Here is a 27,683-nt window from a genome sequence, read left to right as displayed (position 1 = left end):
CTTCCTTCCTTCCTTCCTTCCTTCCTCCCTTCCCTCCCTTCCCTTCCCTTCCTTCCCTTCCCTTCCCTTCCCTTCCCTTCCCTTCCCTTCCCTTCCCTTCCCTTCCCTTCCCTTCCCTTCCCTTCCCTTCCCTTCCCTTCCCTTCCCTTCCCTTCCCTTCCCTTCCCTTCCCTTCCCCCTTCCCTTCCCTTCCCTTCCCTTCCCTTCCCTTCCCTTCCCTTCCCTTCCCTTCCCTTCCCTTCCCTTCCCTTCCCTTCCCTTCCCTTCCCTTCCCTTCCCTTCCCTTCCCTTCCCTTCCCTTCCCAAACCTTCCCAAACCTTCCCAAACCTTCCCAAACCTTCCCAAACCTTCCCTTCCCAAACCTTCCCTTCCCAAACCTTCCCAAACCTTCCCTTCCCAAACCTTCCCTTCCCAAGCCTTCCCTTCCCAAACCTTCCCAAACCTTCCCAAACCTTCCCAAACCTTCCCTTCCCAAGCCTTCCCTTCCCAAACCTTCCCAAACCTTCCCAAACCTTCCCAAACCTTCCCTTCCCAAACCTTCCCTTCCCAAACCTTCCCTTCCCAAACCTTCCCTAACCTTCCCAAACCTTCCCAAACCTTCCCAAACCTTCCCTTCCCAAACCTTCCCTTCCCAAACCTTCCCAAACCTTCCCTTCCCAAACCTTCCCTTCCCTTCCCAAACCTTCCCTTCCCAAACTTTCCCAAACCTTCCCTTCCCAAACCTTCCCTTCCCTTCCCAAACCTTCCCTTCCCTTCCCAAACCTTCCCTTCCCTTCTCAAACCTTCCCAAACCTTCCCTTCCCTTCCCAAACCTTCCCTTCCCAAACCTTCCCAAACCTTCCCTTCCCTTCTCAAACCTTCCCTTCCCTTCCCTTCCCTTCCCAAACCTTCCCTTCCCTTCCCAAACCTTCCCAAACCTTCCCTTCCCCTTTTCTGACTTCCAGCATGACTAAACCCAACTCTTTTCTAAAGAAAGCAATTCTAAACCCAAGGGAGTTCAAACTACCAGCATTTGGTTTGGAGCTCTAGCATCTGCATGTCCCAAGGCTCTATTTAAGTATGCAGAGGCATCTTCAAATAAATGGTAAAAGAACATCAGAGTGCAATTTCTGTGAATTCTGAATTTTTCAATCCATCATCTTATGAAGAACTTGTCATGTACAGTAAAACTGTGATTACAATGGGTATCTTGATATCTCCTATTAACTGGGTAGGAATTGTGTAGGAACTTTTTGAGCTGTTTCCTGGAACCAAAATTGTTCTGCTGCCCTGATCTTATTCCTAATTTAGCCCTGAGCTACTCCTAGCCTGACTTCATGGATTTCTGGCTGCTGCCACAGATTCCTGTGTTAGGGAGACATGGGAGAGCCAGTGCTGATTTCCTCCTAACAGAGACATTTTCCCAGAGCCCATCCCAGCTTCCCAGCCTGGGCTGTGGATGCCCCACACCACTGAATCCTGACCAGAGAGCAAACCCTGCCCCACTGCCCTGGGGCCAGCCTGCAAGGAGGGAGGAGTGGTGGCTCAGCAGTTGTGTTCCTCACCCCAGGCTTACTCTGGCTCTGTAGTGACAAACTCCCTCAGGAAAACCCTGGAGAAAGAAAGGGTTTCTATTCTCAAGCCAATAAATCAGATTTTAGGAGGATGGCTATCCACACAGCAGGCACATGAACTTACAGAAACAATCCCATTGTGACTGGCAAACACTCAGACACATTTGCTTAGACTTTGAAGGCTGCTTCAGACACATTCTCCTTCTCCCCATCTTGGGCTTCTTCCAAAGGTTGTGATTTTGCCCATTTTTTGTACAAATCTGCCCCAAAAGTTACAGGCTGCAGTAGCTGGATTCTTGAGCAGAAGCTGAGAGCTGCAGCCTCCCAAGCTGGAACTCAGGGTGATTTCTGCTGGGTTTCTTTGCTGGTTTTCCTGCCTGCCTGAACACCTCAGCTTTCCTTTGAGCTGGGAATTGCACTTACATGGGCTTGGCTTTCTGAAGATCATTTTTAGTGTGCAATCATCTGTCACTGCTAATTATTGCCACGTTGTTGGTCTATGGGAAAAACAGTAGCTGGGTTTTTGAGTTTTCTAACAAAGCTCTCTTGCATTTGAAGCATTGAAGAGGCTCTGTGGCATCTGAAACATTCATAATTCAGTCATTCAACCCAAAAAGCACAATACAGGACTGACAGCTGTCAAATATATGACATCACCCCTCGGTTATACAATACAATAATTTATGGTCTAATGTGTTCAATAAAATGAACAGTCCACAGAAAAGCAGAAGGTGAAACTTAAAAGAAACTTAAAGGAAAGAAACTCCACAGAAACTTAAAGGTGAAGTCCAGGGGAGGGTTCCTTCCTGAGCTGTTAATTGAGATTTTCTGGAAACAGTGGGAATGAGCAGTTCTTAGCACAGCAAGGCCTTTCTGAAATGAAATTAACTTTCAGCATGTAACCATTACCCCACAATGGTCCAGGATCACACAATAGGCTGCTGTACACTATGTGAGAAACTCAAATTCTGCTCTGAAAAATACACAGAGAACATCTTCCTTTCCATGAAGTGAAGCTCTTAACAACTCTTATTCATTACTGGGTTAGTTATGCAAATACAAGCCCAACATACAAATCTTCAATATTTTGGGCTGCAGATCAATGTACACTTCCCAGAAGAGACAGCAGAAAGTGAAAGGGTAAGAAGAGGCACATGGAGTCACTTAGTTTGCAGCAAGGAGTTTAACTGTTCTCACTCTCCAGCCCAGAAAACAGCCAACATTAAGCACATTTTTGTTCACCAAACTGCTGAGTGTAACAGGAAAGCACAGCTGAGCACAGGCTGTGGAATGACATGTTCTGTGGGAAGCAGGGCAGCCTGAGCACCTTTGGTTTTGTGTTCATGGCTGGATGATCTCCCCTGTACTGAAGCAGGAGACCTGGCTGAGGCTCCTCTCACAGCTGAGCCATGTGGAGACTTCTCATTCCTTCCCTTAATGTGGATTCTTTGGGGCACAGAACACAGCCCAGCCTTTCTGTCACTGGGGCACGAGCAGGATCTCTCTCTCCAAACACCCATTCAATACCTACAGCCTCACTTTATTTCAGTTTTTTGAGGCTAGAGCAGTGGCTGAAATGACTGACAGGTTCAAGAGTTTCTGGGAGGATGAGCAGGGCACCAAGGTGTTCCCTCCTTGATGCTGAGCAGGGCACCAAGCTGTTCCCTCCCTGTCCCTGAGTGCCAGCCCCACAGGGGGGACAAACCCCAACCCCTGCACTTGTCAGGCTTCCCCCAGTGCTCACAAGGCAGGCCAAGGGGGAAGGGAAGCTCCCCAGAGCTCTGCTCCAGTCTGGGCATCTGCTGCAAGCACCTCCAGGCCTATGCCCTGGTTTCCAGAAGAATCACTTGAGCTTCTGACATGTGGAAATGCCTTGGGAGCAGCACTTGGACCAGTGAACTTTCCCTGTTTTTTCTGCTGCAACCATTTCCCCTCTTTCCAGCTTCTTCAATTGTTATTCAAAGAACACAAAGAACTTGCAGCAAGAGGAGATTATCTGCTTTCTAACAGCAACAACAATTTGACATTTTCTGCAATGGTGAGGGGAAAAAACCCAACAAAGCAAGCCAACCACCCAAGCCTTTGAAAGGCACTGGTCTGCCTGCAGTTATACCCTCACAATCTGAGCAGAGATGGAAGGGAACCTTTATCTTCAAAGAAAATAATGAGCTGCAAGATGCCTGTATTTAAAGATACCACACAAAATTAGCCACATAATTCTCATTTTTGGAGAGGAACCAGCTCCAGGGATGCTGCAGAGATCCAAATTTAAACAGTACAATCTTACTGCACAATGAATATTGGATAGGGCAGGCCAACAGAGAATAGCAAGGAATTAATGGGCAGCCCTCAACACGTTTTTAATTAAAAGAATCCAGAACAATAAGTGTGTCTAAAAACCTCCCAAGAGGCCTGGAAAAGATAGATCTCAAGGACAGAAAATCCTTTTCAGATCTGCACCCTTGTAAAGGTCATACTGGGCAAGGGTAAAGTGTAAAGTTACAGAAGAGTGTAGACACTTGGCATCCCAAACCACTCCACAATGGAAATTCTTGCTTGTAGATTGAAAATTTCCACTGAATTGTATTAGAAGGCCACAAGTTTGGTTATGATGGATCTTTCTACTGGGATGTGCAGGACACTTGGTGTATCAATTCAAAAGTATTCACAAAGAAACAGCCAGGACTCAGCTGCCCATTCAGGGGAGCTGGAGGGATGTGCCCTCTCTAGTCCCTGTACAAAGGGCAGGTTTGAGCCAGAACCTGTCTGCCACAGTCATGTACAGTCCTGTGTCCCTACAGATGTAGTTCCACATGACCATGGCAAATTTAGATTAGGGAAGTCACATTTTAATCTAAAAACATGAACAGGCATTTGTGACCTCTGCCTTAGTCAGGAGCTCCAGTACCCTGACAACAAATGAACCTGAGCAATGCATCAGATGCTGCTGAGACTTCTGTCTCATGCTAGAGCAGTGCTCCAAAAAGTGGCACCCAGCCTAAACACTCAGAGCTTCAAAACCCTAAAGAGAGAATATTGTCTTGGCTAGAATTTGAAACAATAGTTCTTGAATGATGCCTTAGGATTTCAGAATTATATTTTTCAGATCCTGTACTGCATCAGTGCATCACTCCAAACTCCATACAGAGTGTTAGTTACTGTCTGCACAGTTTGGTCAGATAAAACAATCAATCCCTCTGGGCCTGAGATCCAAGGACACCCCACAGCCTCAGGCACCAAAAAGTACAAACAAAAGTGAATTGGGGGGAGCAAACTGGGGGTAAATGACTTCAGTACCTGAAGCTGTAATTGCAGAATTAACCCCTGGTATGTAAATGGAACTTATAATAACTTATAACTGTCTGAAAAACTGGTGCCCATTGTCCAGCTTGGGTGTAGCCTCTGGGAGGCTGTGACTGCCCAAGGTGTGGCTGTTGAAGGCCTTCAATAAATACCCACTTTATTCTCTGGATCTTGTCTAGATTCTCTAATTAATTAATTCTCTTTATTCCCTTAATATCTGTTCCAGGTGGCCCCTCCAAGGCACCAACAGACTACCCATGAAGGTGAGCAGAGGGCAGGGTGGGAGGGATAAGAGGCTTTTTAAGGATCAAACCCCAATCATGGAACTGCAGTGGGCCTGGAGGATCCATAGTGGGAGATGCTGCTGTCCAGAGTGAACCCTTGTTCCAGACTGCAAGGCAAGATGCATTCTATTACCATCTGTAGGGCAGTTGTCTGGTGTCAAGTGGGCAATTCTCCTTATCTCTCTCTCTGAGTGATCACAATCACCCCTCCCTGGACATCTGCTGATAAGAGGCCATTGAATGTCACTGCATGGCTGATAGGAACTGTAACATCCCATTGTGAGATGCCCCACCCAGAGGGAGGAGCCAAGCATTACTACCCAGATATAATCTGGAGATTCTGGAACACCAGCTCCCTTCCCACTGGATTCCCCAGAGGAACAGCAGCTGCTTCTACATCCACAGATCTCCAGAGGAAGAATACACCCTTTCTCTACAGGACCTCCTGCTCCAACAGAACCACACCTGACACCTCAGGAGGGCTACAGCCACTTTTCCAACTGGACTGCTGCCAGCACCCTGACCAACAGGGTGTCAGGTTGGGTTCTGACTCTGTCAGTGCTGTTCTAGTGTATTGCATTGGTTATTTTATCCTTTTTTTTCCCCTTCCCTATTAAAGAACTGTTATTTCCTGCTCCCATATTTTTCGCCTGAGCCCCCCTAAATTTAAAATCCATAGCAATTTGGAGGGTGGGGAGGGTTTGCATTCTCCATTTCAGGGGAGGCTCCTGCCTTCCTTAGCAGGCACCTGGCTTCCCAAACCAAGATAACCCTCTGTGTGGGACATGAGCACAGCAGATGGCAGAAAAAGGCATTTTGTGGACAACCAGGCACTTGTCTCCTCTCAGAGACAGAAGGAGAAAAATCTGTCAGTGTGCCAGGCACAGGTAACCACCTACTGCCAAAGTTTGCAGTGGCATGTGAGCATCCAGCTGAGCAGGCAGCTTTTGATTCTGCTGGTTTCAATCTGTGATGCTCAGAACTATTTCCATGCACATCCACACATCCAGAGATGCCAACCCAGCAGATTACAGTGACAGCTCTCTGAAAGCCACCAAGGTCCAGATAAGATGGAAGCCTGCTCAAGCTGTTGGAGATATTTCATCTGATTTCTGTCTCAGCCAAAACTCTGTACAAAGCCACAGGGAGGAACAGCATCCTCAAACCACACACTGAGCTGCCACCAAGCACTGTGGACTTGCAGGTGCTAATGAGCACTTTGGGGTGAGAGAGGGACTCTGAGGAAAAAGACAAAATTCTTCCTCAGTCCCTCATGTTGTCAGGACTCATGTTGCAATTTTCTGTTTAGTCCTAGGCTGGAAAATCAAAATACAGCATGTTGAATTTTCAGGATTTTGTGTTCTTTAAGAAATCAAAAATACAGCACATTGAATTTTCAGGATTTTGTGTTCTTTAAGAAATCAAAAATACAGCACATTGAATTTTCAGGATTTTGTGTTCTTTAAGAAATCAAAAATACAGCACATTGAATTTTCAGGATTTTGTGTCCTTTAAGAAATCAAAAATACAGCACGTTGAATTTTCAGGATTTTGTGTCCTTTAAGAAGTCAAAAATACAGCACGTTGAATTTTCAGGATTTTGTGCTCTTTAAGAAATCAATGCCTTTTTTTTTTTTTTTCCTGCAGGAGCCAGACTAACCCTGCCTTCTCCCACTTCTCTTATGGGGCTCCCAAAATGGTGGGAGAAACTTGGCTGATTTAACTGCAGCAGTGGAACTGTTCTGTGCTTGTAGCTGTGTTGTCAAGGGTTTAACCCACGTCCAAGGCAGAAGCCAGGCACTAACTGTGAATTTGCTAAATCTCCCTCTTCCTGCTCTTCCCTCTGACAGACACCGAGGTTCCAGCTTTGCTAAATTCACATTATTGACCACTTTGGGTGGTTGATACAACCAGAACAGAGGGATGCTGAGACTGACCTGGATTCTGGGGTTTGCAGTGAATTGTCACATCCCCAAACTGCATCCTCCACCCACCTGACTCTTCCCAGGAGAAGCATGGCCAAGGCTCCCCCACACCCACAGGCAGATGGGCTCCTTCACACACGTGGGGCTTCTGCTCCACCCTGCTCCTGTCACCCACTTAGCATGGGCAAAATTAAACATCTCATTTACAGCGGGATGAGAAGAAGGGAGAGTGAAACAATGAGAGCAGGAGAGAACCAGTGCCTTCCCTTATCCTCTAGAGTCTGTCCACAGCCATTTTTAGTCCATCCTCTGACACCCAGACCCACAATATTAATGGGCATCAGGCCAGACTTGCTCTTTTTAGATGCTTTCTAATCCCCCATAAAAAATGTGGCTGAAATCTGCCCTGGGATGCAACCAATCTCCTCAGGTTTTCTCCACAGACCAAAATTTCATTGAATTCGAGGTTCTAGCAAATGATCTTGTTGTTTCTCTGTGTACCAGCCAGGAGAACAAATGTATTGATCACATGAACTCTCTGAACCTGCCAGAGCCTAACAGCAGGCAGCACAGCAACTGCACACACTCAGCTCCTTTCCACCAGTTTAACTCCAGCCTGACAGTTCATATGGAACTATTTGAGCTCACCCCAGATCACAGACATTCACATTTTTCCCTGCCTGAACTGACAGAAGAAAGCATCCACACACAAACCTGCTCTCAGCTGATCAGAACAGCAGCAGGCCAGAGTCCCAGCTGGTGGTGTGCTCAGTTCCCAGGCTGAGCACAGTGCCCTGCAGCCTCTGCCCTCCTCACATGCTCACAGGGCATCACTCAGGCATTCCTGCCATCAATCTTCCCAGCTGCCACATGTGCTGAGCTGCCAGTGCAGCCCAAACCCCCCTGAAACAGGAGGAAAGGGACAGGAGAGAAAGCTCCTGCCCAGCTGAGCAGGCTGAGGATGTGGCTGGGCTCCACCACCTCCAAGTGCTGCAGGAGGGGCAGTCAGGCAGGACAGCTTGGGCTGCCTCAAGGAACACAGCCCACAAATGTCAGAGCTCTCCTGGAACTGAAATGTTGCTCAGAGCCACTTTTCCCCTCCTTATTAAATAAGGCACTTTCTTATTTTCCTGTCCCAGGTTTTACACTGTACCATTCAGCTCTTCTAATTGACTTTTACATGTCACAATTTCTCCTTCATCCACTTCACTATTTTTCTTTTCTTACTTTTGCTACCTTTGAAACTGCCAAGTGTTTTTCCTTTGCCCACTGACCTGGGATGGTTTGTGACCAGCTAATCCCATTTCCTGAGTGTGCACTCATGACTCTCTGGCTTTTACCATTACACTCAGAAGCTAAAGAGAAACTTCTTATTTCCAAAACAAATTATTCACATTTTCAAAGTAACGGAATGTATTTAGTTCTGCTTGACCGTCTCAGAATTAAATAACAATTTATTATATTTTGTTTGGATTATTAGTTAATATATCATATTACCAACACAGAAAGTATTCTATATGGCTGGTTGCTGGTGTGCAATTTGTAGTCTACCAAGTGCTTGGAAGTGATTAGCAAAGCTAGACAAAAAACCCCTCAAAAATATTTTAACCAATAACTAAAATAATCTTTATAATCAGGAAGTATAATATTGTTTCATATGGTTCATAAGCACTCTAACTGAAGTCCAGAATTGAACTTTAATACTCGAAGTGATTAATTTTATACACCTCAGTTGGAACTTCTATATGGTGCTGCATGACTCAGAATTACCCTCGAGGCCAGAACTTCATGCAACACAACTCCTTAACATTAAACTTTTATTTGAGGGGCTGGCACAAATGGTCAGCTCCATCAGGGGGCTCAGAGTGCCTGCAGCTCACCACAGCCCCTGGCCCCTTGATGACTTCATCCAGCCCCAATTAGAAGGCCTAAGACAAACCTCCAGCTTTCCATTTACCCTTCTGAAATCCATTGGATATTATCAGATTCTCTTATTTCAAATGCCACATCAAATATGGCTCAGCTTCATTTTCCTGCAGCGAAGCAGGAGCCATATTTCATTATGTTCCCCAATAACAAGATTGTTTGTCTCCAGTTCACTCCCATGAACATGTCACTTTGAAAAACTGCTCCGAGAGGCTCCTCTTATAGGTCCTGAAAGCAAACAAGACATAGCCCTGAAAGGATGCTGAGCACTTTCTGATTCTGTTTGCAAGGCTGAGCACTTGTATCTGGACATATGGCAGCATTCAAAACACTCCCTGCCTCCTTATCAGCAGGCTACATTCTGCTCACTTGCTTCTGGCTATTAAAAGCTCTGTTCAAATTTGACTATCACTTGAATCCACTTCAATTAGTTATGAGACATACTTTTCTAACTGTGAAAGAGTCCTCATCACATAGAAAAATAATCTAATAAATTAGAGCTGGAAACCTTTCCTAAATGTTGGAAACAACACATTGTGTGCATCAGGGTATTTTTCTTTAGTTACACACGTTAAAATCATGGAGAGGCCAACCTAAATTCATCTTCAGATGTGCCTGAACTGTGTAAGACTGAGGACACATTGTGGCTGCTTCTAAACAATTCAAGCCTGTTACCTGTCCCTCTGGGGGTGTCTCTGTGTGGGCTGGGGTTTGCACACTCCTGTGAGCCTGACACACCTGGGCAGGAGCACAGGAGAGAAAAGTGGGGGGCTGAAGGAGCAGAGGTTACTGTGAGCCTCAGAGGACCCTCCCTAATTCCCTCTGTTGTTAACAGAGAAGGGTAATGGGGTAAAAGCCTCAGGATTTTGATCTATCCTCTCAAAGAAGGCAACAAATACACCAAGAGTTCAACTTCAGAAGGCTCACAGGCCCTGCATCTTTCTTATTTCTGAGCAGGCATCCAGTTGTAATTCCACAGTGTGAACAGCCAGTGGAATTATTTACATCTTTCAAGTCAGGGACACAGGTAAAGATTGATTCTGGGCTTGAGCACGTTACACATGCTGGGTCTTGTTTGCTTTACTGCACCAATGTTACCTTTTGCAAACACTCCCCAAGGCTGCTGTATGAACTTCCTGTGAGCTCTGAGTGCTGGGAGAGGCAGAGAGCTGCACTGCTGGGAGGCTCCTGCTCCCTGAGCACTCACCCCAAACCCTTGGGCTGGGGGAAGCACCTGGGTGGGATGCAGGGGACAACAGGCTGCTCCTCTCACCTGGGTGGGATGCAGGTGACAACAGGCTGCTCATCTCACCTGGGTGGGATGCAGGGGACAACAGGCTGCTCCTCTCACCTGGGTGGGATGCAGGTGATAACAGGCTGCTCATCTCACCTGGGTGGGATGCAGGGGACAACAGGCTGCTCCTCTCACCTGGGTGGGATGCAGGTGATAACAGGCTGCTCCTCTCACCTGGGTGGGAGCAGGTGATAACAGGCTGCTCCTCTCACCTGGGTGGGATGCAGGTGATAAAGGATGCCCAAGGGATGGCTCTCCTCCAGAGTGATGCCTGGGCTCTGCACAGCCCCCAAGGCAGCCTGGGGGAGCTGTGAGGGAGCTGTGCAATTCCTACACATGAATCAGTCCCTCTCATTCCTCACTTGGCTGTTGGTGTTAAGGCAACACCAAGGCTCCCTGTCACCATGATATTTTCTGAAAAATCCTCTTTGCCCAAGATTTTTTCCTGGGAAGCTGAGAAGCCTCAGAGAGGAATGAAAACAATAATTATCTGATTGCTGCTCCTGTGGCTTGGACATTGTTTACCACCAGGTGAATGTTTGATTAGTTCCATGTGAATTGTTTTGAATTAATGACCAATCACAGCCAGCTGTGTCAGACTCTCTGAGTCAGTCTCAAGTTTTATTATTTCATTCTTGTTAAGCCTTCTGATGTATCCTTTCTCTTTCTTTTAGAATAGCATTCTTTAATATAATATAATATAATAAAATAATAAATCAGCCTTCTGAGAACTTGGAGTCAGATTCTCATCTCTCACCTCGTCCTGGGGACCCTCACAAACACCAGAGCTCCCCAATTCTGAAGGGACTCAGAATGCTCTCCTGGGCCAGTGTTTTGCATAATGACAAGTTCATCCATGACATCTGGGACTGGGAATACTCAGCTCCAAGTAGAGCCACTCCCACATAACTGTACTGGGGCACAGGCTCATTTCAGATGCAGCAAAAAGGCAAGTGAAATAAATGTATTATCTCATTTAAAATGCATACAGTCCCAGCAAGCAGGATAGATTGGAGGTGTCACTGAACACTGCATAGTAAATAAATCATATTTGCAATGCAAGGCACTCCAGCCAGCCAAAGCCTGAGGTGGTTAGGGCCATTAGGGCCATAGAAACTGAGGGCTTGGGCATTTTCAGGACTACAGAGCTCCAACCTTTAAGCAGCATTTTCCACCATGAAGTCACAATTAAAGGTAGGAGTCCCATCTGTGTTCAGAAGACAGAGCTGTCTGCACACCCACCAGAGCTGTGGCACACACCTCACTGCTATTCAAGATAACAAGCAAATGGCTGCTCGCTGTAACAGCCCAGGCTTCCCCAGCACCATGTGCACAGTCAACTTCCCTCCAACCCACCAGTGTATGCAGATCCTGTGCTCTGAAAATGAGCTGGCTGCTGCTTCATCAGTACTCTCCATTTATTTACATCCACCTGTCTGCTGGGAACCCAGGTCCCAACAGGAATCAGCCTCACACAAGAGATGGAGACACTCTGTCTGCCTTGGCTGTCATTTCCTGGGGATGTTTTCCTGTAGGAAGCAGGAACTTCCAGGTGTCTCACTATGAGCCCCATAAATGCTCCTGCTTAATATACTGGAACATATTTCAGTGTATAAAGGTATAAAGTGCCTATTCTGTGCCCAAGACTTAATGTCCTTGACTTCAAGCTGGACCCTGAGAACACAGTAAACAGGAAAAAGTGGGGCATTTAAGAGCAGTGTACTTATTTTCATAGAGATAAGCAAGCAAGCAAACACAAAGCAGAGGGGCACCAGGGAAGAGATGGAATCTCTCCCCCTGGAATGATGCAGGCCCTGGTTTTACAGGGCCCTGGATAACCTAATCTAAAGCCCTGCTTTCAACAGAAGGCTGGATTGTCTCCAGACTGTCCCTTGCAATCTCAAATTATCTACTACTCTGTAGTAACTTTACAGCCTACTAAATGCTAGTACAAGATGCTAGAAGACTCAGAATTAAAATAAATGCCTCTAAAAATAGCTTTATTGCTAATGCACTTTGAAAAAAAAAGCCTTTAACCTCAGCTATTACATGCCAGCCACTCCCATCAGTGCTCTGTGGGGGTCTCTGCACTTGGTCCTTCAAGCACCACGTCAGGCAGCACACACAGAGCTTGTACAGAGGCTGAGGAAGGTCTGGTTTTCACCATTCCCACACAGAACAATGTGTTGGAACCCTGGCTGCTGAGAATTTCAGACTTTCTGTGCTGCCAGGCACTGACCCCCAAGAGAACACTGCCTTGACCTGGGGCTGAGGAGAAGGCTTCCAAAATGGAATGACAGAACTGGGATTGTGGTCTCAGGACTCCTGCTGCTCACAGTGACCCCAAGATGTGTTTGGAAGTCTCTTTTCCCAGCCCAGCAGTCGAAGAAGGAGTCAGAGCTCTTCTATTCTTGGTCTCAAGGCTGTTTATTGTTTCTCATCTATAAAATTCTTTCTCTGGCCGGCTGAGGTCTGTTCAGCAGGACAGACAGAGGCACTCTAATGCCCTCAGGGTGGTGTTATCTTTTTCTACTAAAAACTACATACACAATATTTACAATAACTTCCCAAAACCTGTCACCTGTGTTAGACAGTGAGCTTCTACTCTAAGCCAATCTAAAAGTGTCAACATCACAGCAGAAGATGGAGGCCAAGAAGAAGAAGGAGAAAGACTGGACATGCCCAGATTCCTCCATCTTGCCCCTGAACCCCTGTTCTAAAAACCCCAAAAATCTGTTTTTCACCCTATGACAAACTAATTATTATTTTGCTTAGACTTTCGTGGCTTGCAGATCCTCATCCAAGGTTGGTAATTTTTTCCATGGGTCATAATCAAAGTCACAGGTGTCTTGGGCTCTGTGCCAGGGTCTCTGAGCCCCCTGGCAGGGGTTTGAGCAATCCAGGACAGCCTGAGGGATGTCCTGAATTCTGACATTGTGTGGAGTTTGAATAGAAGTGTGTAATATCACAGAATGGAAAACTTAGAGTTTAAGGTTTAAGGGTTTAGAATATAGCAATACATATAGGGCAAGATGGAGGTTTTGGGGCAGAGGCTGCTCCTTCTTCTTCACCTTCTTCTCCATGGGTTTGGGTGGTTTTGTGTGACTGGACAGAAAAGTCCACATTGCTGGTCAAGGGTGGTTGGTTATTGGGTTAAAAGTAAAAATAATTTAGGTGTCATTTCTTAATTGGACAGTTTATCCTTAAAAGGCCTTGCAGAGAAAGACAGTGAGCCATTCTGTGGCTGGTTAGTAGAATGCTGTAGAACTCAGGACTGTGATGTGATGTAGATAAGAAATATTAAACATCTGAGTCTGAACACGGAATATTGTCTGGAGTGCCTTCAATCCCAACCTCAACAGAAACAGAGAAGAAAAAAAACCCAAACAACAAACCCAAACCAGCAACAATGTTCATGGAAAACTGTGCCAAAGTCTCCCAGGACCAAAGCCATTCCTTGCTAGGTTTTTCTCCTCAGCCCATGTACCTGCACAGGGCTGAACTGAGTTAGGAGCAAACTGCACAGACTGTCTGGAGTGGAATGAAATCAGCTGATACACTCAGTTTGTTGTGCCTTTGAATAACACAACTAACTCAATTGTTGTACAATTGGCTCAAATGAGGCTCATTTTCAGAAACAAAACATTGCAATATGGGGAAGAAAGGCCAGTAAAAAGAAGGGTAAAGACTAATCAACCAATCTATATGCTCCTAAAAGTCACAGGTGGTGAAAATGAGAGCCTGGTAGGGTTTGTGAAATTCCTACTAAACCTTTTCACATTAGCTGAACTCATATTCTTTGCAAACCTCCAAGAACTGACACAAAAGCAAGGAGACAAAAAAATAAGAAGCAAGCAGTTATAAACAGAAGGGATACTCCCTGTGAGAAGATTTTCTCACACCTCATGTATTGGAGGTCTGGATGCTGAGAATTTCAGACTTTCTGTACTGACAGACTCTGACCCCCAGGAGAGCACTGCATTTGACCTGAAGCTGTAGAAAAGGCTTCCAAAATTGACTGATAACACTGAGATTATGGGTGAGGAGTTTAATTAGAAGTGTGTAATATCACAGAGTAGAAAACTTAGAGTTTGGAGTTTTAGAGTATAGCAATAAACATAAGGCAAGACAGAGGTTTTAGAGTGGTAGCTCTGGAGTTAAGTTCTAGGTAGTTCCAAAACTCTAGTTTAGAGTGGTTGCTCTTCTTTACCTTCTTCTTCCTTCTTCTTCACCTTCTTCTTCCTTCTTTCTCATAGGTTTAGGTAATTTTTTATAATTAGAGAGAGAAGTCCACATTGTGGACTTCAAGTGATTAGTTATTAGGTTAAAAGTGAAAATAATTTAGGTGTCATTTCTTAATTAGATAGTGTAACGTTAAAAACCTTATAACAAGAGACAGTTAGCCTTATTAATAAAAGATTCACTGCTGTGCTCACTCCCTGCTCACCCATGTCAGTCAGCAGGCAGGTGAGGCTGGCAGGTAACTCCCAGCCTCTGGTGCCTGGTGGGAATGGTGGGAATTCTGATCAGTGAGATCAGTGTGCAGCACTGAGCTCTGCAAGGAGAAAACAGGCTGGCAGCCACACAGAACTGATGCTGCTGAGAGAGAAGTGTTTCCCTGGAGAAGCAGGAATTGCTGTACTTGAGGAGAGGTGTGCCAGGATCAGGATGGCAGAAGGCTCCTGTGCAAACCCAGGGCACTGGGAATATTCCTCTGTCTGCTCTGGGGTGCCCTGACCCCCAGGGCAGCTCTGACTCTGACCCTCATCCATGGAGAAAGTTCCCCAGACTCCAAGATAGACTGGAACCCACAGAAGTGTGCAATAGATGATAGAGAGCAGTGTGGGTGTGTCACTGGGTGAGAAATTGAGGGTGTGGGATTTTTAGGATGTTGTGGATGGAAGCAAGATGGAGGCACAGGGTGCTGTCCTGGGTTTCTTCTTCATGCTGCTTCTTCCTCCTTCTCCATGGGTTTGGGTGGCATTTTGTAATTGGGCAGAGAAGTCTGCACTGGGGGCTCTGTGGGATCAGTTATTGGGGTAAAAGGGAAAATAATCCAGGTGTCAGCTCTTCATTGGATACTTTAGTCTTAAAAGCCCTTGTGCCAAGAGATTGTTGGGCATTTTGTGCCTTCTGATGAAAAGGTGCAGAACTCCCAGCAGTGAGGCTGTTTTACTGATAAGAAATAATAAACACCTGAGTCCCAACATGAACCCACTGTCTGGAGTGCCTTCAGTCCTGACCCAGAGAAACCCACAGTGGGACCCCCACAGCTGGGACCCCAGCAGGCTCCCAGCTCTGTGGTGGGGCAGAGGACACCTCCCTGCACCTGGGGAGCCCAGCCCAGCACCCACAGCTCTGAGATCCCCCAGCTTTGGGCAACAGGCTGCAGAGAAGCTCCAGGAGCTCTGTGGGCATTTCAGAGCTGCATCCTGCTTTGGACCACAGAGCAGGAGCAGCAGTGACCGTGTCTGACTGGTGCTTTTTGATTTTACTGATTAGGTTGGTCCTACACACATCGAGGAGCTTGTGAAGAGATGAGGAAAATGAGAGTCTGATAAGCTAGGATCAGTTCTGGGTTTGGTGAACTCCCAGCCTGGCTCAGGGCTGTGTGAGATGTAAGACACCCAAACCTTTACAAGCACAACACCAAACCAGTGCCAGTGTCAGAAGCAGAACAGGCCTCTTTTAAGACTGAATTTCTTTGAAGTGACAAAAAATGCTGTTCCACAGCAGTGGTTGTGCCTGAAAAAGGGGATTGTTCCTTTTAGTCCTCCTATTCACTAATTCCTTGTGAATGTTTCCCTAAGTAGGAGAGAAAAGCTCTTCCTGGCAAGGCCTCTCTCCAGCACTCAGCCTTGCTCTCTCAATTCCAAAGTGTGAGGCAACAGACACTGCCAGAAGAGCAGGGTAGAGCAAGAACTCCTCTGCCTTGCTCATGGCCCTGTTCCCTCCTTCAGAGACCACCCTGGGAAGTTTGGACATCCTCACCTCACCCCCACCATCAGCTCTTCTGCTCTCCAAGAAGGACAAGACTGCTCACATGGCACCAAACATCCACAGGTTTTAACTCCCCACACCCTGCACTGGGGACACAGACCCAGAGGGTGCCTGCCTGGGCAGACAGGTGAGAACATCTCACCTGAAGCTGTCCCAGCTCAGTGACCCAAACCTGAGGGCTGCAGGTGCTGTCCAGGACCTGCCCCCTGTGCAGGGAGCTCCTGGGCTGGCACTGGGCAGCCAACCCAGGCTCACAGGGACACCTGAGCTGGCTTCCAGCCCAGGTCTGGTTCATCAAGCTGTGCTGCAACACAACCCACATCCCTGCTGGAGCCACGAGGTTTGCTGTAGCTGGGGAGTTGCTGCAATGTATTTGCAAGGGGTTGGCCATGGTGTGCACCAGCACTGCTTCTCAGTTTGGTATCAAAGCCTCAGGAATTCATCAAGGCTACTGGAACATAAACTGTGCTAAATTAAGAAAGAAGAGGCTGAGAAACTGAATACCAAGACTGCAGGAGCTGGATGAGAGAGGACTGTGAAGCTCCTGGACTGTAACCAGTGCCATACTGTGAGAAATGCAGGCAGAAAATGAGGGACGAGACAAAGGCACCAACCAAGCAGTGTGTACTCAGCAGTCTGCAGAATCTATAAATATGTGTGCAATGTAAACAATAAAGGGCTTCTGCTTGATCACACTGGTCAGTTGCTCAGGAGGCCTGGATCACATTTGGTATCATAACTGGATTGAGAATCTAAGGTTCTAGTTTGTGTGGTGGTGGAAATTGGGGGGAGGAGGAGGAGGAAGGTTTTAATTCTGAGTTCTGTGTTCCTTTTCTTCATATTGTGAGTTAATAAAGCTCTTTCCTTTATTCCTAAGCTGGAGCCTGCTTTGCTCTATTTCTGGTCACATCTCACAGCACCCAAGGGGAGAATACATTTTCATGGGGGCACTGGCATTGTGCCACCACCAAACCCTGACATTTCCCCACAGGAAGTGGCTGAATCCTTCAGCAGCAAGAATCCACTCACCCCCAGCAGTGCAGCTCCACAGAACAGGGCTGGGTTTGATGGCCTTGGTCCTGCTCCCCTCCCCTGCTTTTTCTGCCTGCCTGCTCCCTTCAGCAGCAGAACAGAAAGAGAGGAAAATGACCTTGCTCTTGCTTTTGGACAATAATCAATCAATTGTTTCAAGACCTTTATCCTAAAGAAAACAATGATAAACCCATAAAGCTCTGCTTGCTTTTCCTATTATGCTGAACTTACCACCTCCAAAAATAAGCATGTTATTGTACCTCAGGAATTAGACCAAAAGTAAATACCATGATCTCACTTCTAATGGTAATTACCTAAACAATGCATGTAGCTCAGAATGACTGGAGTGATCAGAAAAATATAGGTAAAAGAAGAAAACAGGTATGAATTTGTAATTTCAATTCATTAATTCAATGCTGACTTTCTGTCTATAAAACAATCAATTCCCATCCAGACCAAGAGGCCAGGTCCATGAGTCCCCTCCCCTGTGAGAGCCCAGCAAGGGAGGTGCAGGAGCAGCTCCTGGCCTTGGTGCCCACTGCAGCCCTCCAGCTCCCACCCTGCCCTGCCCAGCTCACAGCACATCCCTCCTCCATCCTCTCCCCAGCAATTCCACAGAGCACCCAAACCACTTCCAGGGCTCAGGTTCCACTCAGCAGCTGCAAGAGCTGGGCACCCACCCCAAGGGACAGAGCCCACATTTGTTTTTTCAGAGTAATCTCCCCCAGCTGTGTTTTTCTGTGGGTCAAATGCTCTGGCTCAGTTCTAGATGGGAACAGGAGCTCTGCCCTCCTCTCCTCCACTTGGCTCAAGTCACTTCTGAGATTCAAGATGTGATTTTGATTTATTAAGACTCATTTCCCACAATGAGCAAAACAAAACACATGCAATGGTCCATCTGGGCAAATAATTTCTGAGAAGGCTTGCAAGACAAATAGCACAGCACACTCTGAGACACAACACATGAATAATAAAAGGCCATTTTAGCATTATATATTTGCTAGCATATAATAAGATATGCTGGATTTACACTGAGGTTTAGATTTGTCATGTTTTAAAATGCTAAATTCGACTTTAGTGGAGCCAGTATTTCACATTACTGTTTCTACTGAAATCCTGCTGCTGGTTCTAGTACTAAAAGGTAATTTCTCAATTCTAATTAAAATTATTTAATTCCATCTCAAGTCACTGGGTTTAAAAAACCCAAACAAATAAACTGCAGCCCTCAGAGCAGCAAAAGTTCACTGGTTTCAGCCAGGGATGGTTTGTATCTCAATTAGCACCAAATTACAATTTTAACATATGATGCCCATAAAACAATGTTCCAGTGATGTTTTCTCAGTGCCCTGGACTAGAAAGAATTCTCCTGTTCTGATTCATGGACAAACCTCTGGCTTTGACAGGAGTTTTAGTGCCACAACAGAACCAAGGTTAGAACTTCCAAACTGCCTTTCTTCTTAAAATCCAGGAGAATTGGAGAGAAGAAAACCACTGCCCACAGCCTGGAGCTGCCCAGCCCTGAATGAGGAGATCCCACATCTCCAGATGAACAGCCCAGTGACAAAATCCCTGTCAGCTGCTCTACTTTTACATTTATATTTATATATATATAAAAATATATAATTTTTTAATATATATATATATATCTATATATATATATATATATCTGTATTTCCTAAGAAACAGAAAACCACACAGAAGAGACCACAGAGAGGCAGATCATTCTCAGTCTCTGAGTAAACTGGATTGTTTCAAGCACTGGGATGAATTGTTTCATTGCATATGGATTGTGAAAAAGATCACAACTTATCTCAGAGCTGAACATTCAGCATCCAAATCTGGAAGCAAAGATATGTTTAACTTAGCAGGGGAGAAGAAAAACTGCCCATGAATCCACTAAGGACAAACATATTGAAAAAAAAACAGGATGAGAAACAAATTTTGTATAATTGCTGAAGAAATCTGAGATGATAGTTTATTTGACTATAAGGGTGAACAATTTTTATGCAGCAGGGCAGGAAATAAAAAACCAAAACAATTCAGTTCATTTGGTCTCTCCTGGTCTTCACAAGACCCTAAACATAATTGTTTCAGGTTTCATTAATTCTGTCTTCATTTTCCTCTAATATGTGCATGTCTTGGTGCTATCCATTGATCAGCCAATAAATGTGGTATCAATTCAATTATCCTGCTGTTTGCTTTGGGAGACAGAGGGGCTGAGGGCTGTTAGTGCCTTCCCAGGGAGGTGAGTTCAGAAAGGACCAGCACAGCTGCAGAGGTGTTTCCTGCAGTGAAAAATTGCATTTTACCTGGCTGCAGACAAGCTGAGGCAAGACCCACCTCTGAGGCTGCCCTGGAGAAGTGACACCTCTGCTGTGTCCTGCAGCTGCCACTGCTGGGAGGGGAAAGGGCCATTTCTGGGACAGTGACAGCTCTGGGGAGGGCTGGGGGGGACAAGCAGTGGTACCTGTTCAAAGCCTGGGCAGGCTTTGAAATACCAGGGGACAGAAGCAGGAGAGCAACAATCTTTCTCAGGTGATGCCTTTCCTTCCATGCTTTCACTGGATGAAACCAAGAACAGAAAATTCTGAAGCCTAGTCCAAGTCAGCTACAACTTTGGCTAAAAATCAAACCAACTTGTCTGCACTCATATCTCATATAAAAACTCTACAAGGTAATAAATTTTATAGATGTCTAAAAAAATACACACTTTTAAATTAAGTACTACTTAAATGATTTATTGTATTATTCCCTATTGTATAACTCAACTAAATTCACTTTCAAGATTAAATTATGGCTGGCTCATATTATTGGAATGAAACATCTCAGTGCTGCTGCTTTGAACTCTGCTCTAACAGAACCCTCTGTATGGAGGTCTGAAAGGAATTAAGTTCCATGCATTTCTGAGCTCAGCTGGCAGATCCATGAGACTCTGGCAGAGAGGAAAAAAATAAAATACATGGGTCCACATTCAGAAAGATTTGCTTTGACATTACTCTCATTTTCTGCACTACCTTGAACTCCAGCCATGCCCTGAGCATTTATCTCTGACAGGAACAAAACACACTGATTCACAAAACCTGTCAGGAGGAGATTCAGGCTGACAAAAACCAAATAAGTCAAACCTGTAGAATGCTTATGATATTATAATCCCTTGAGAATGTTGATACCTCCCTGCTAGTAAGGGTACAGCCACAGCTTTTTCACTTTTCCCAGCATTCTCATTTCTTCTCAGGGCAATTGACCCTTGAGGATTTTTAACCTTGGTCTGAGAACCAGCTCAGTTTGAGCTATGAAAAGCATTAGGCTGAAGAGAAACATTGAAACATTTCAGTGTGATTTTGTGGTGGGAAGCAGCACTCAAAGAAGGTGCAATGGGGCATCATGGTGTTTAACATCAATTGTGGCTCACACCTGCTCTATTCACAAAAAAGAGGGAGGAAAAGATGTTATTCCTTCTGCTTTTTCCCCCCATCAACCTGGGACTTCACTTGATGTGCTTTTGCATTACCAGAAGTTACTGTAAATTGTAGCTCAGTAATTCTATTGATATGTGCATCAGCCACTAACAATAAACCCTTCAACCACCTTATCTGTCAGGGATGCAAATAACAGTAATTGTTGAATAATATTCTCTAAATTTCACTTTACTCCCAGCTTTGCCAAGTGGATATAAAATAGCCTGCTATTTGCATAATCATTTTAGGAAAAAAAACCAACAACGATGTGCTGAGGATTTAAGTCCCAGATGAAAAAAAATAAAAAATGAGGAGCTTCTATAATCTCCACCAAAGTGGCATTTCAGCCTAAGTGACAGCAGAAATGGAAGATGCCTTGCATACAGATTATTTGTGACATGGAGCTGGAATGCACCAACCAGAACAGGAGCAGGACAAGAGTTTTGTTCACAGCCAGGAGATTTAGGGTCAATAGAGTTGTTGGATTTTTCATCTCTGTGGACATGACATGGAGCTCACAAAGGAAGGGCAAAGCCAGTCAGGGTGGGATTTCAGTGAGGGAATTTTTGCCTGGCCAGAGCCACTCCTGCTCACAGTGGCCAAGCCCTGCTGGCCTGACAGAGGCTGCTGAGGAGGAGGAGGAGGAGGAGGAGGAGTGGAAGAAGAAGGTGGCAGAGAAACCATCACAGACAGCAGCAATGAGATTTGCTCCAGAAATCCTTTGGAACTGCTGAGCTAAGGCAAATCTGGTAGGAAAATGAATCCTGTTGATTTGAACATAGCTCTCCCCAGCCTCAGCAAACTGATCCAGAGCAGGTTATTCTGATTTCAAACCCCTCTGAAAACCAGAGAGAAAGTGAAATCCAGCAGGTCCAGGCTGCCTGAGGGACAGACCCAGCTCGTTTCCTTGAGACAGAAATGTTATTCCTTTAAAAATCTCATCACAGCCTTCTCCTACCCAAGGATATTCTTCCCTCTGGGAGTTCAGCAATATTATGGGAGGGCTGGGAGACTGCTGGGGCCCAGGCACACCAGATCCCCTGGGATGCACACTGTGGGCATGGCTCTGCTCTCTGCTCCCCAGGCTTCCTGCCCCTCTGGGACTGCTTCTGTGTGCACCCACTGCTCCAAACAGTGCTGCAAATGTTTCAGGAGATACACAGACAACACCTTATCTGAGCAGGGCTTACATTTCACCCTACACATCACTAAAAAAAAAAAAATTTAAAAATGTATTCTTATGAAAAACTTCAATTTGTCCGTAAAGTTAGGAATGGAACTCTGTATAACTCTACAGTCTACACACACTATTGATGTCACTTTAAACTCCTGATTTAATTGGCTTTTCAGTGTCAGTTGTTATTTGTACAATAATATCACAACTGAAACAAAAATCCAAGCAGTAGAAAACAGCTACATGTGTTTGATGTTGTATGTGAAAGCCTCAGATATTTAGCAACTTCTTTGATGCTTTGATCTCCAAAGAAATCTTACTAAAATTATGATCAAAGGATTTTATATTATTCTAAGTACTTAAGAACAAACCATCTTAGGGCAATAATCAGTATTCTGTTTAATCCTTCACCCTTGGAATCCATTCTTGCTAAGCACCTCAATCTGATGGGAGTTACATTTACTTAAAGAAGATATTCTCCTGAAACTCCTACAAGTACCAAAAAGCAACACTTCCAACTTACAGAGAGAGCCAAGAGCTGGATTTTATTCTGCTGGCTAAAAAGTGCTTTTGAGACTGTTTTTAAAATGTATGTAATTTAAGAAAATTGGTATGCAGCTCAGAGCAGGCAGGTTTTTATTTTTCTACAGCAGACAAAGAAACAGAATTTCCAATACACATCTACTTTTGATTTAATCTATTTCTAACTATTTCCTATTGTCAGTGTTTATAGAGCACTATTACACAGATGGATAGATCTAATATTTATAAAGTAAATTAACACTCTACTTTATAGCATGCAAAGACAGATAAATAATGAATTATCCTTTTCATCAATCTGACCACATAATGCCTATTGCAGTGCAATATTAAGCACTGCACCAGCCTGGTGGTTGTAATCCCCCATGGTGAGTTAAATCAAACACAAAGCATCCCTAAACTGCAGCCTTCAGAACAGGAGAATTTTCAGACCAGCAGGATTTAATAAAAACACTAATTACAGCTTAGATTATGGATTTATAGATTTGGTTGATGAGAGGTAAGGAGGTAAGGAGCATTTTTTTAGGAGCAAGCAGAGGAATTCCTGACTTCCAGCCACAGCCTTAACAACCTCCCAGATCCTGACTGAGCAGCTCCCCTCAGTTTTACCTGTGCAGGTGATTCTTCCTGCTGCACACCCACCCACCCACCCACCAGGGTGTTCCCCACTCTTTCCATCCCCACACTCTTTACTGGTGGAAATGGTGAGCAGACTGGAGTGCACACACCTCTGCTGAGAGCAGCCCTGCAGGCTGCCAGCAGAACATGCCTGCTCTAAATGAACATCAATCTCGTTGAAGCTGCTGGCTGCAGCTCTGGAGCTCCCAGAGCATCTCAGGCACAGGGAGGCACACTGAGCTCGGGAGGATGGCAGCAGCACCAGGGGTGCCAGGGGTGTGAACTGCTCAGAGGAGAGAGGCAGATAAACATCCCAGGCATTGCTCTGTGAAGTTCTGGGGAAGCCCAGAGTGTCACTGACATGTCTCATGAAAACTCCTTTTGCTAGGATCTTTTCTCCTGAGAAGCTGAGAGGCCTCAGAAACGAAATGTAAACAATGATTATCTGCATCTTTGATTGGTCCATGTGCTTGTTTCTAATTAATGGTCAATCCCAATCCAGCTGTCTTGGACTCTCTGGTCAGTCACAAGATTTCACTATCATTCCTTTCTATTCCTTGCTAGCCTTCTGATGACATCCTTTATTCTTTTATTATAGTTTTAATATATCATTTTCTTTAATATAATAGATATCATAAAATAATAAAGCAGCTTCTGAAACATGGAGTCAAGCTTCTCATCTCTTCCTTCCTGGGACCCCTGTGAACACCACCACAGCAGAGAAGAAATTAAAACAATTCTTAATCTTTGCAGCTGGTGTTGTTTTCTCCTGAGAATGTTTACAAGAGGGTGGTGTGTCTAATGAGCCACTGGTGTGAGGGATCTTGACTGAGGACCAACCAGGTCCACCTGTATCATACCTGTCCATAAAAGTGTGTGGTTTTTAATCAGCTCAGCTTCTTCCACCATGAAGAAAATGGAATCCTGTCACTGTGATATTTTCTGAAAAATCCCTTCACCAGGAATTCTTCTCCTGGGAAGCTGAGAAGCCTCAGAGAAAAATGTAAATAATAATGATCTGTGTTTGCTGCTTTGGAATGTGGCTTGGACATTGTTTACCACCAGGTGAATGTTTGATTGGTTCCATGTGAATTGTTTTGAGTTAATGATCAATCACAGCCAGCTGTGTCAGACTCTTGAGTCAGTCACAGGTTTTTATTATTCATTCTTGTGAAGCCTTCTGATGTCTCCTTTCTCCTTTAGCTTTAGTATAGCTTTATATTATATTCTTTAATATAATTAATATCATAAAATAACAAATCAGCCTTCTGAGAACATGGAGTCCAACTCTCCTCTCTCACCTGGCAAACACCACAGAGTGCCATGTGATTTATTCCAATGCCACAAGCATCTGTGGGACTCACACAGATGGCAGAGGCAGGCACAGCTTAACCACATCTCTGACAAACCCAGAGGTTACCTGAACTTTTGGGCAGAGGAAGGCCTGTGAAGGAAATGTTTTTCTAGGAGCAAGGTGAATTCATCTTGGAGCATCCCCTGTCCTGACTTCAGCATTTCCAGTATGGCTGTCACACCCTCCCAGGCTCATTTTGGGTTTGATCTGTTGGTTCTACAGCCCTGAGTGTGGGAAATGGATTTGTAGAGAACTTTCAAAGCTTGACAGAAAGCTCACACAGTGTGTATCTGTATGCAAGCCTTGAGGTAAGAAATGCAGACTTAGAAATGCCCTGGAATGGGACAGACACTGGTGAGAGAGAAATGGAACCAGAAGTAATTTTCAAAGGATGGCCTGGCAAATAAGACTGGATACTTTGGAGAAATAGAACTATGAAAGATGTACTGCAGTAGGACCCACAAAGAGTAATCTTAGCTGATTAACTTAAGGGCATTTACAGCATGGTGTGGCTAGAGCTGATAGGCCAAGAAATGTTTATAATTTATTGTAATTAGGAAATAGTTGGCTTCTGATAATGATGGCATGAATTGTAACATCTGTACTGTCTCCCCCTTCTCATGAGGCTGAAAATGGAATAAAAGTGTTTAAAACACCTCTCAGCTGCCCCATCTCTGGGCCAGAAAAGGGCTCAACCCCACAGGGAGGAGCAGGAAGCTGCACAACCAGAGGACAGTGCCCAGGCCAGGAGTGTCCCAGCAGGAGCAGCTGCAGCCCAGGCTCCTGGGGCACCTCAGCAGCAGCCAGGGAGCAATTTCCAGGGAATTCTGCCTCACTGGAGCTCACAGCCCAGCTGGGACCTTCAGCTGCCTTTAGCCAAGCCCACACCACAGCTACCTCAGGCCTGCAGCCCTGCAGGGTGGGATATGACGATGGAATATGAGCATGAATCTCCACCTGGAGATTTTACCTTCAGCTCCATGATAAAATGGTTTTATCTTGGAAAATTACTTACTTGATTAAAGTGCTGAAGTTTATCAATTAAATTTTTGATGAGTGGGTCCAATCCTCTGACTTTCAGTTCTGGATTATTAATTTGTGCCTTCAGTCCATTGGAAACAACTCTGCTGGTATAACTGAAAAACAGAAGCAATAACACATCAGGGACTGGAACCACATCCATCAGAATCAAGAACTGTATTACAAGGGACTTACAAAAAGAAAATGTTTTGCAAATGGGAATGAAATTTATTATAAATATTTATGTTTTAAAATACACCAACCAGAATTAAAGTCACAGTTTCTTGTAGTATCATTTACCACTTTAAACTATTCAAGTCATGAACCAACAGCAATTTCATAAACCATGGAGAGGTTTGTTTCATTCATAATTTAACATTTGAACATTTGTAACTAACATTCTCAAGTTCTTCCAGGCAGCAGCATGCAATAACACACCCAAAATGAGGGCAGGGCTCAGAAGCAGAGCCAGCTGGACTCGTGTCCCCAGGAAGAACCCACCTGAACTATTACTCTGAAGCCAAGGGTGGAGTGGATTCTAAAAATCCACAACCCTGCTGCATCTTACCTGCCTTCACCTTTACTCACCTAGCATTATTTGAATGCTCAGCACAGTTCATCATGTGAAAACAAACTCCTGGTGACCCACTGTGGAAGTACAGGGACACGTGACAGCTTCCTGAGATCATCTACTTGTACAACAGGACAACTTTAGTTTAATGGATCAGCTCCTGGCCTGCACAGTCTGTCTGGGCATTCCCTGTGTGTGCTGCTTTGTCTGATCAGAAACTCCTCCAGAGCAGCAAAATGCAAGGGTTTTCCTTTTCACTGCTCTTGACTGCTCTGCATTCACCTCCTGGTTAGAGCTGTTGGAATTTCTCTGCAGGCTTACACCACTATTACCCAGGATCAAGAAACCTCTGGGCTGGCTGGGGTGTTTTTCAGCAAATGACATTGTTGTTTTCCCCGTGACTCACCAGGCTCCATCAACTGCCCCTAAGTGCAATTACAAACCTCCAGCAGTGCATGGAGCTTGCACAAACATGGAGAGTTCAGAGAGCAGCAGCAGCAATGCCAGAGCCCTCAAAGGGACCAGAACGGGCAAAGCCAGGCTCAGGCAGCTCACACTCACTGCTGCTGCTAAATCCTCCCTTCCACACATCATCACCAGGAGAACAGGGCCTGTGAGTGAGTGAGTGAGTGAGTGAGTGAGTGAGTGAGTGAGTGAGTGAGTGAGTGAGTGAGTGAGTGAGTGAGAGTTCACAGCCCACAGAGACAAAGGGGCTCTCCCATCCTTCAAGTTCCACCCATGATTAAGGACTCCCTCTTTCAAGCTCTGGAGCTATGCATGCATTATGCACAGATACTGCTGCTGTTCACAGTTAGATTCATCACACAGCTTCACTAAACTGCACGTGTCACAGGCTGCATGGAATCTCTGTGAATCCTGCTTCAGCTCCTTCACCTCCCTGGTGCCACCAGCAGCACGTCAGAGGTGCCCAGCCTGGTCTGCTGCAGCCACATTTCTGTTCACAGAGAAAAGCAAGGCACAATTCTTCCCAGAAACAATTCTTATCTCATTTGCTGTGCCTGTGTTTGTGACAAACTAGAATGCAATATGGAGATTGCTTGCCCACAGGGATGGTGTTTTGGTTCCTTGGCCTGTCAGGGCCAGGTGTGTGTGTGTCAGGACTGTTGGGTGACAGTCACCAGATTCTGGGCAGTTCAGTGCAGTTGAGTGCTTGGCAGATTCAGTTTAGATGAAATTTAATTATAGTATAGAATGATATAGTATAATGAAGTAATTAATTAGCCCTCTGATAAGATGGGAGTCAGATGCATCATTCTCTCTCCCCTGTGAATACAACAGTCTGGACTGTGACCTGCCCCAGTGGAAAAGCCCAGAAAAGCAACCAGAGTGTGAAACAGATGGGATCTGCCCCATGAATGGGGTAAAAAGCTGGTGGCAAAGGAGGAGAAAGACTTGCAGGGCACAAAGGCAGCTCTTGGGTTTTCCTATAATAACCTGTTTAGCCCTTCTTGATCACAGAGGAATTGTTCAACCAGTACCAACAGAAATGATGAAAAAATGTGTGGCAGATGACAAAATATTTCTGCATATATGCTGCTGTCCTGATGATGTACAGGGTGAAATTCATTTTTTAAAAATGTGATTCCAAGCTGTGCTGTCCTGTGTGCTC

The 27,683-nt window shown here is 45.2% G+C and overlaps 1 protein-coding gene across 1 annotated transcript in view; it reads right to left on the bottom strand.

The window, feature by feature from the left end:
- LOC132331513 (glypican-5-like) overlaps window positions 1-27,683 on the bottom strand; it is a 369,094-nt gene that overhangs the window by 137,534 nt on the left and 203,877 nt on the right. Inside the window, exon 7 of the mRNA XM_059854951.1 lies at window positions 25,478-25,598. Coding sequence (XP_059710934.1) covers window positions 25,478-25,598 — 121 coding nt within the window. The remainder of the gene's footprint in view (window positions 1-25,477; window positions 25,599-27,683) is intronic.

This window comes from Haemorhous mexicanus, chromosome 10 (genome assembly GCF_027477595.1).
Source record: "Haemorhous mexicanus isolate bHaeMex1 chromosome 10, bHaeMex1.pri, whole genome shotgun sequence".
NCBI classification, from domain to species: Eukaryota; Metazoa; Chordata; class Aves; order Passeriformes; family Fringillidae; genus Haemorhous; species Haemorhous mexicanus.
Note: the sequence above shows the minus strand (reverse complement) of the source record. Positions and strands in the feature narration are given on the sequence as shown.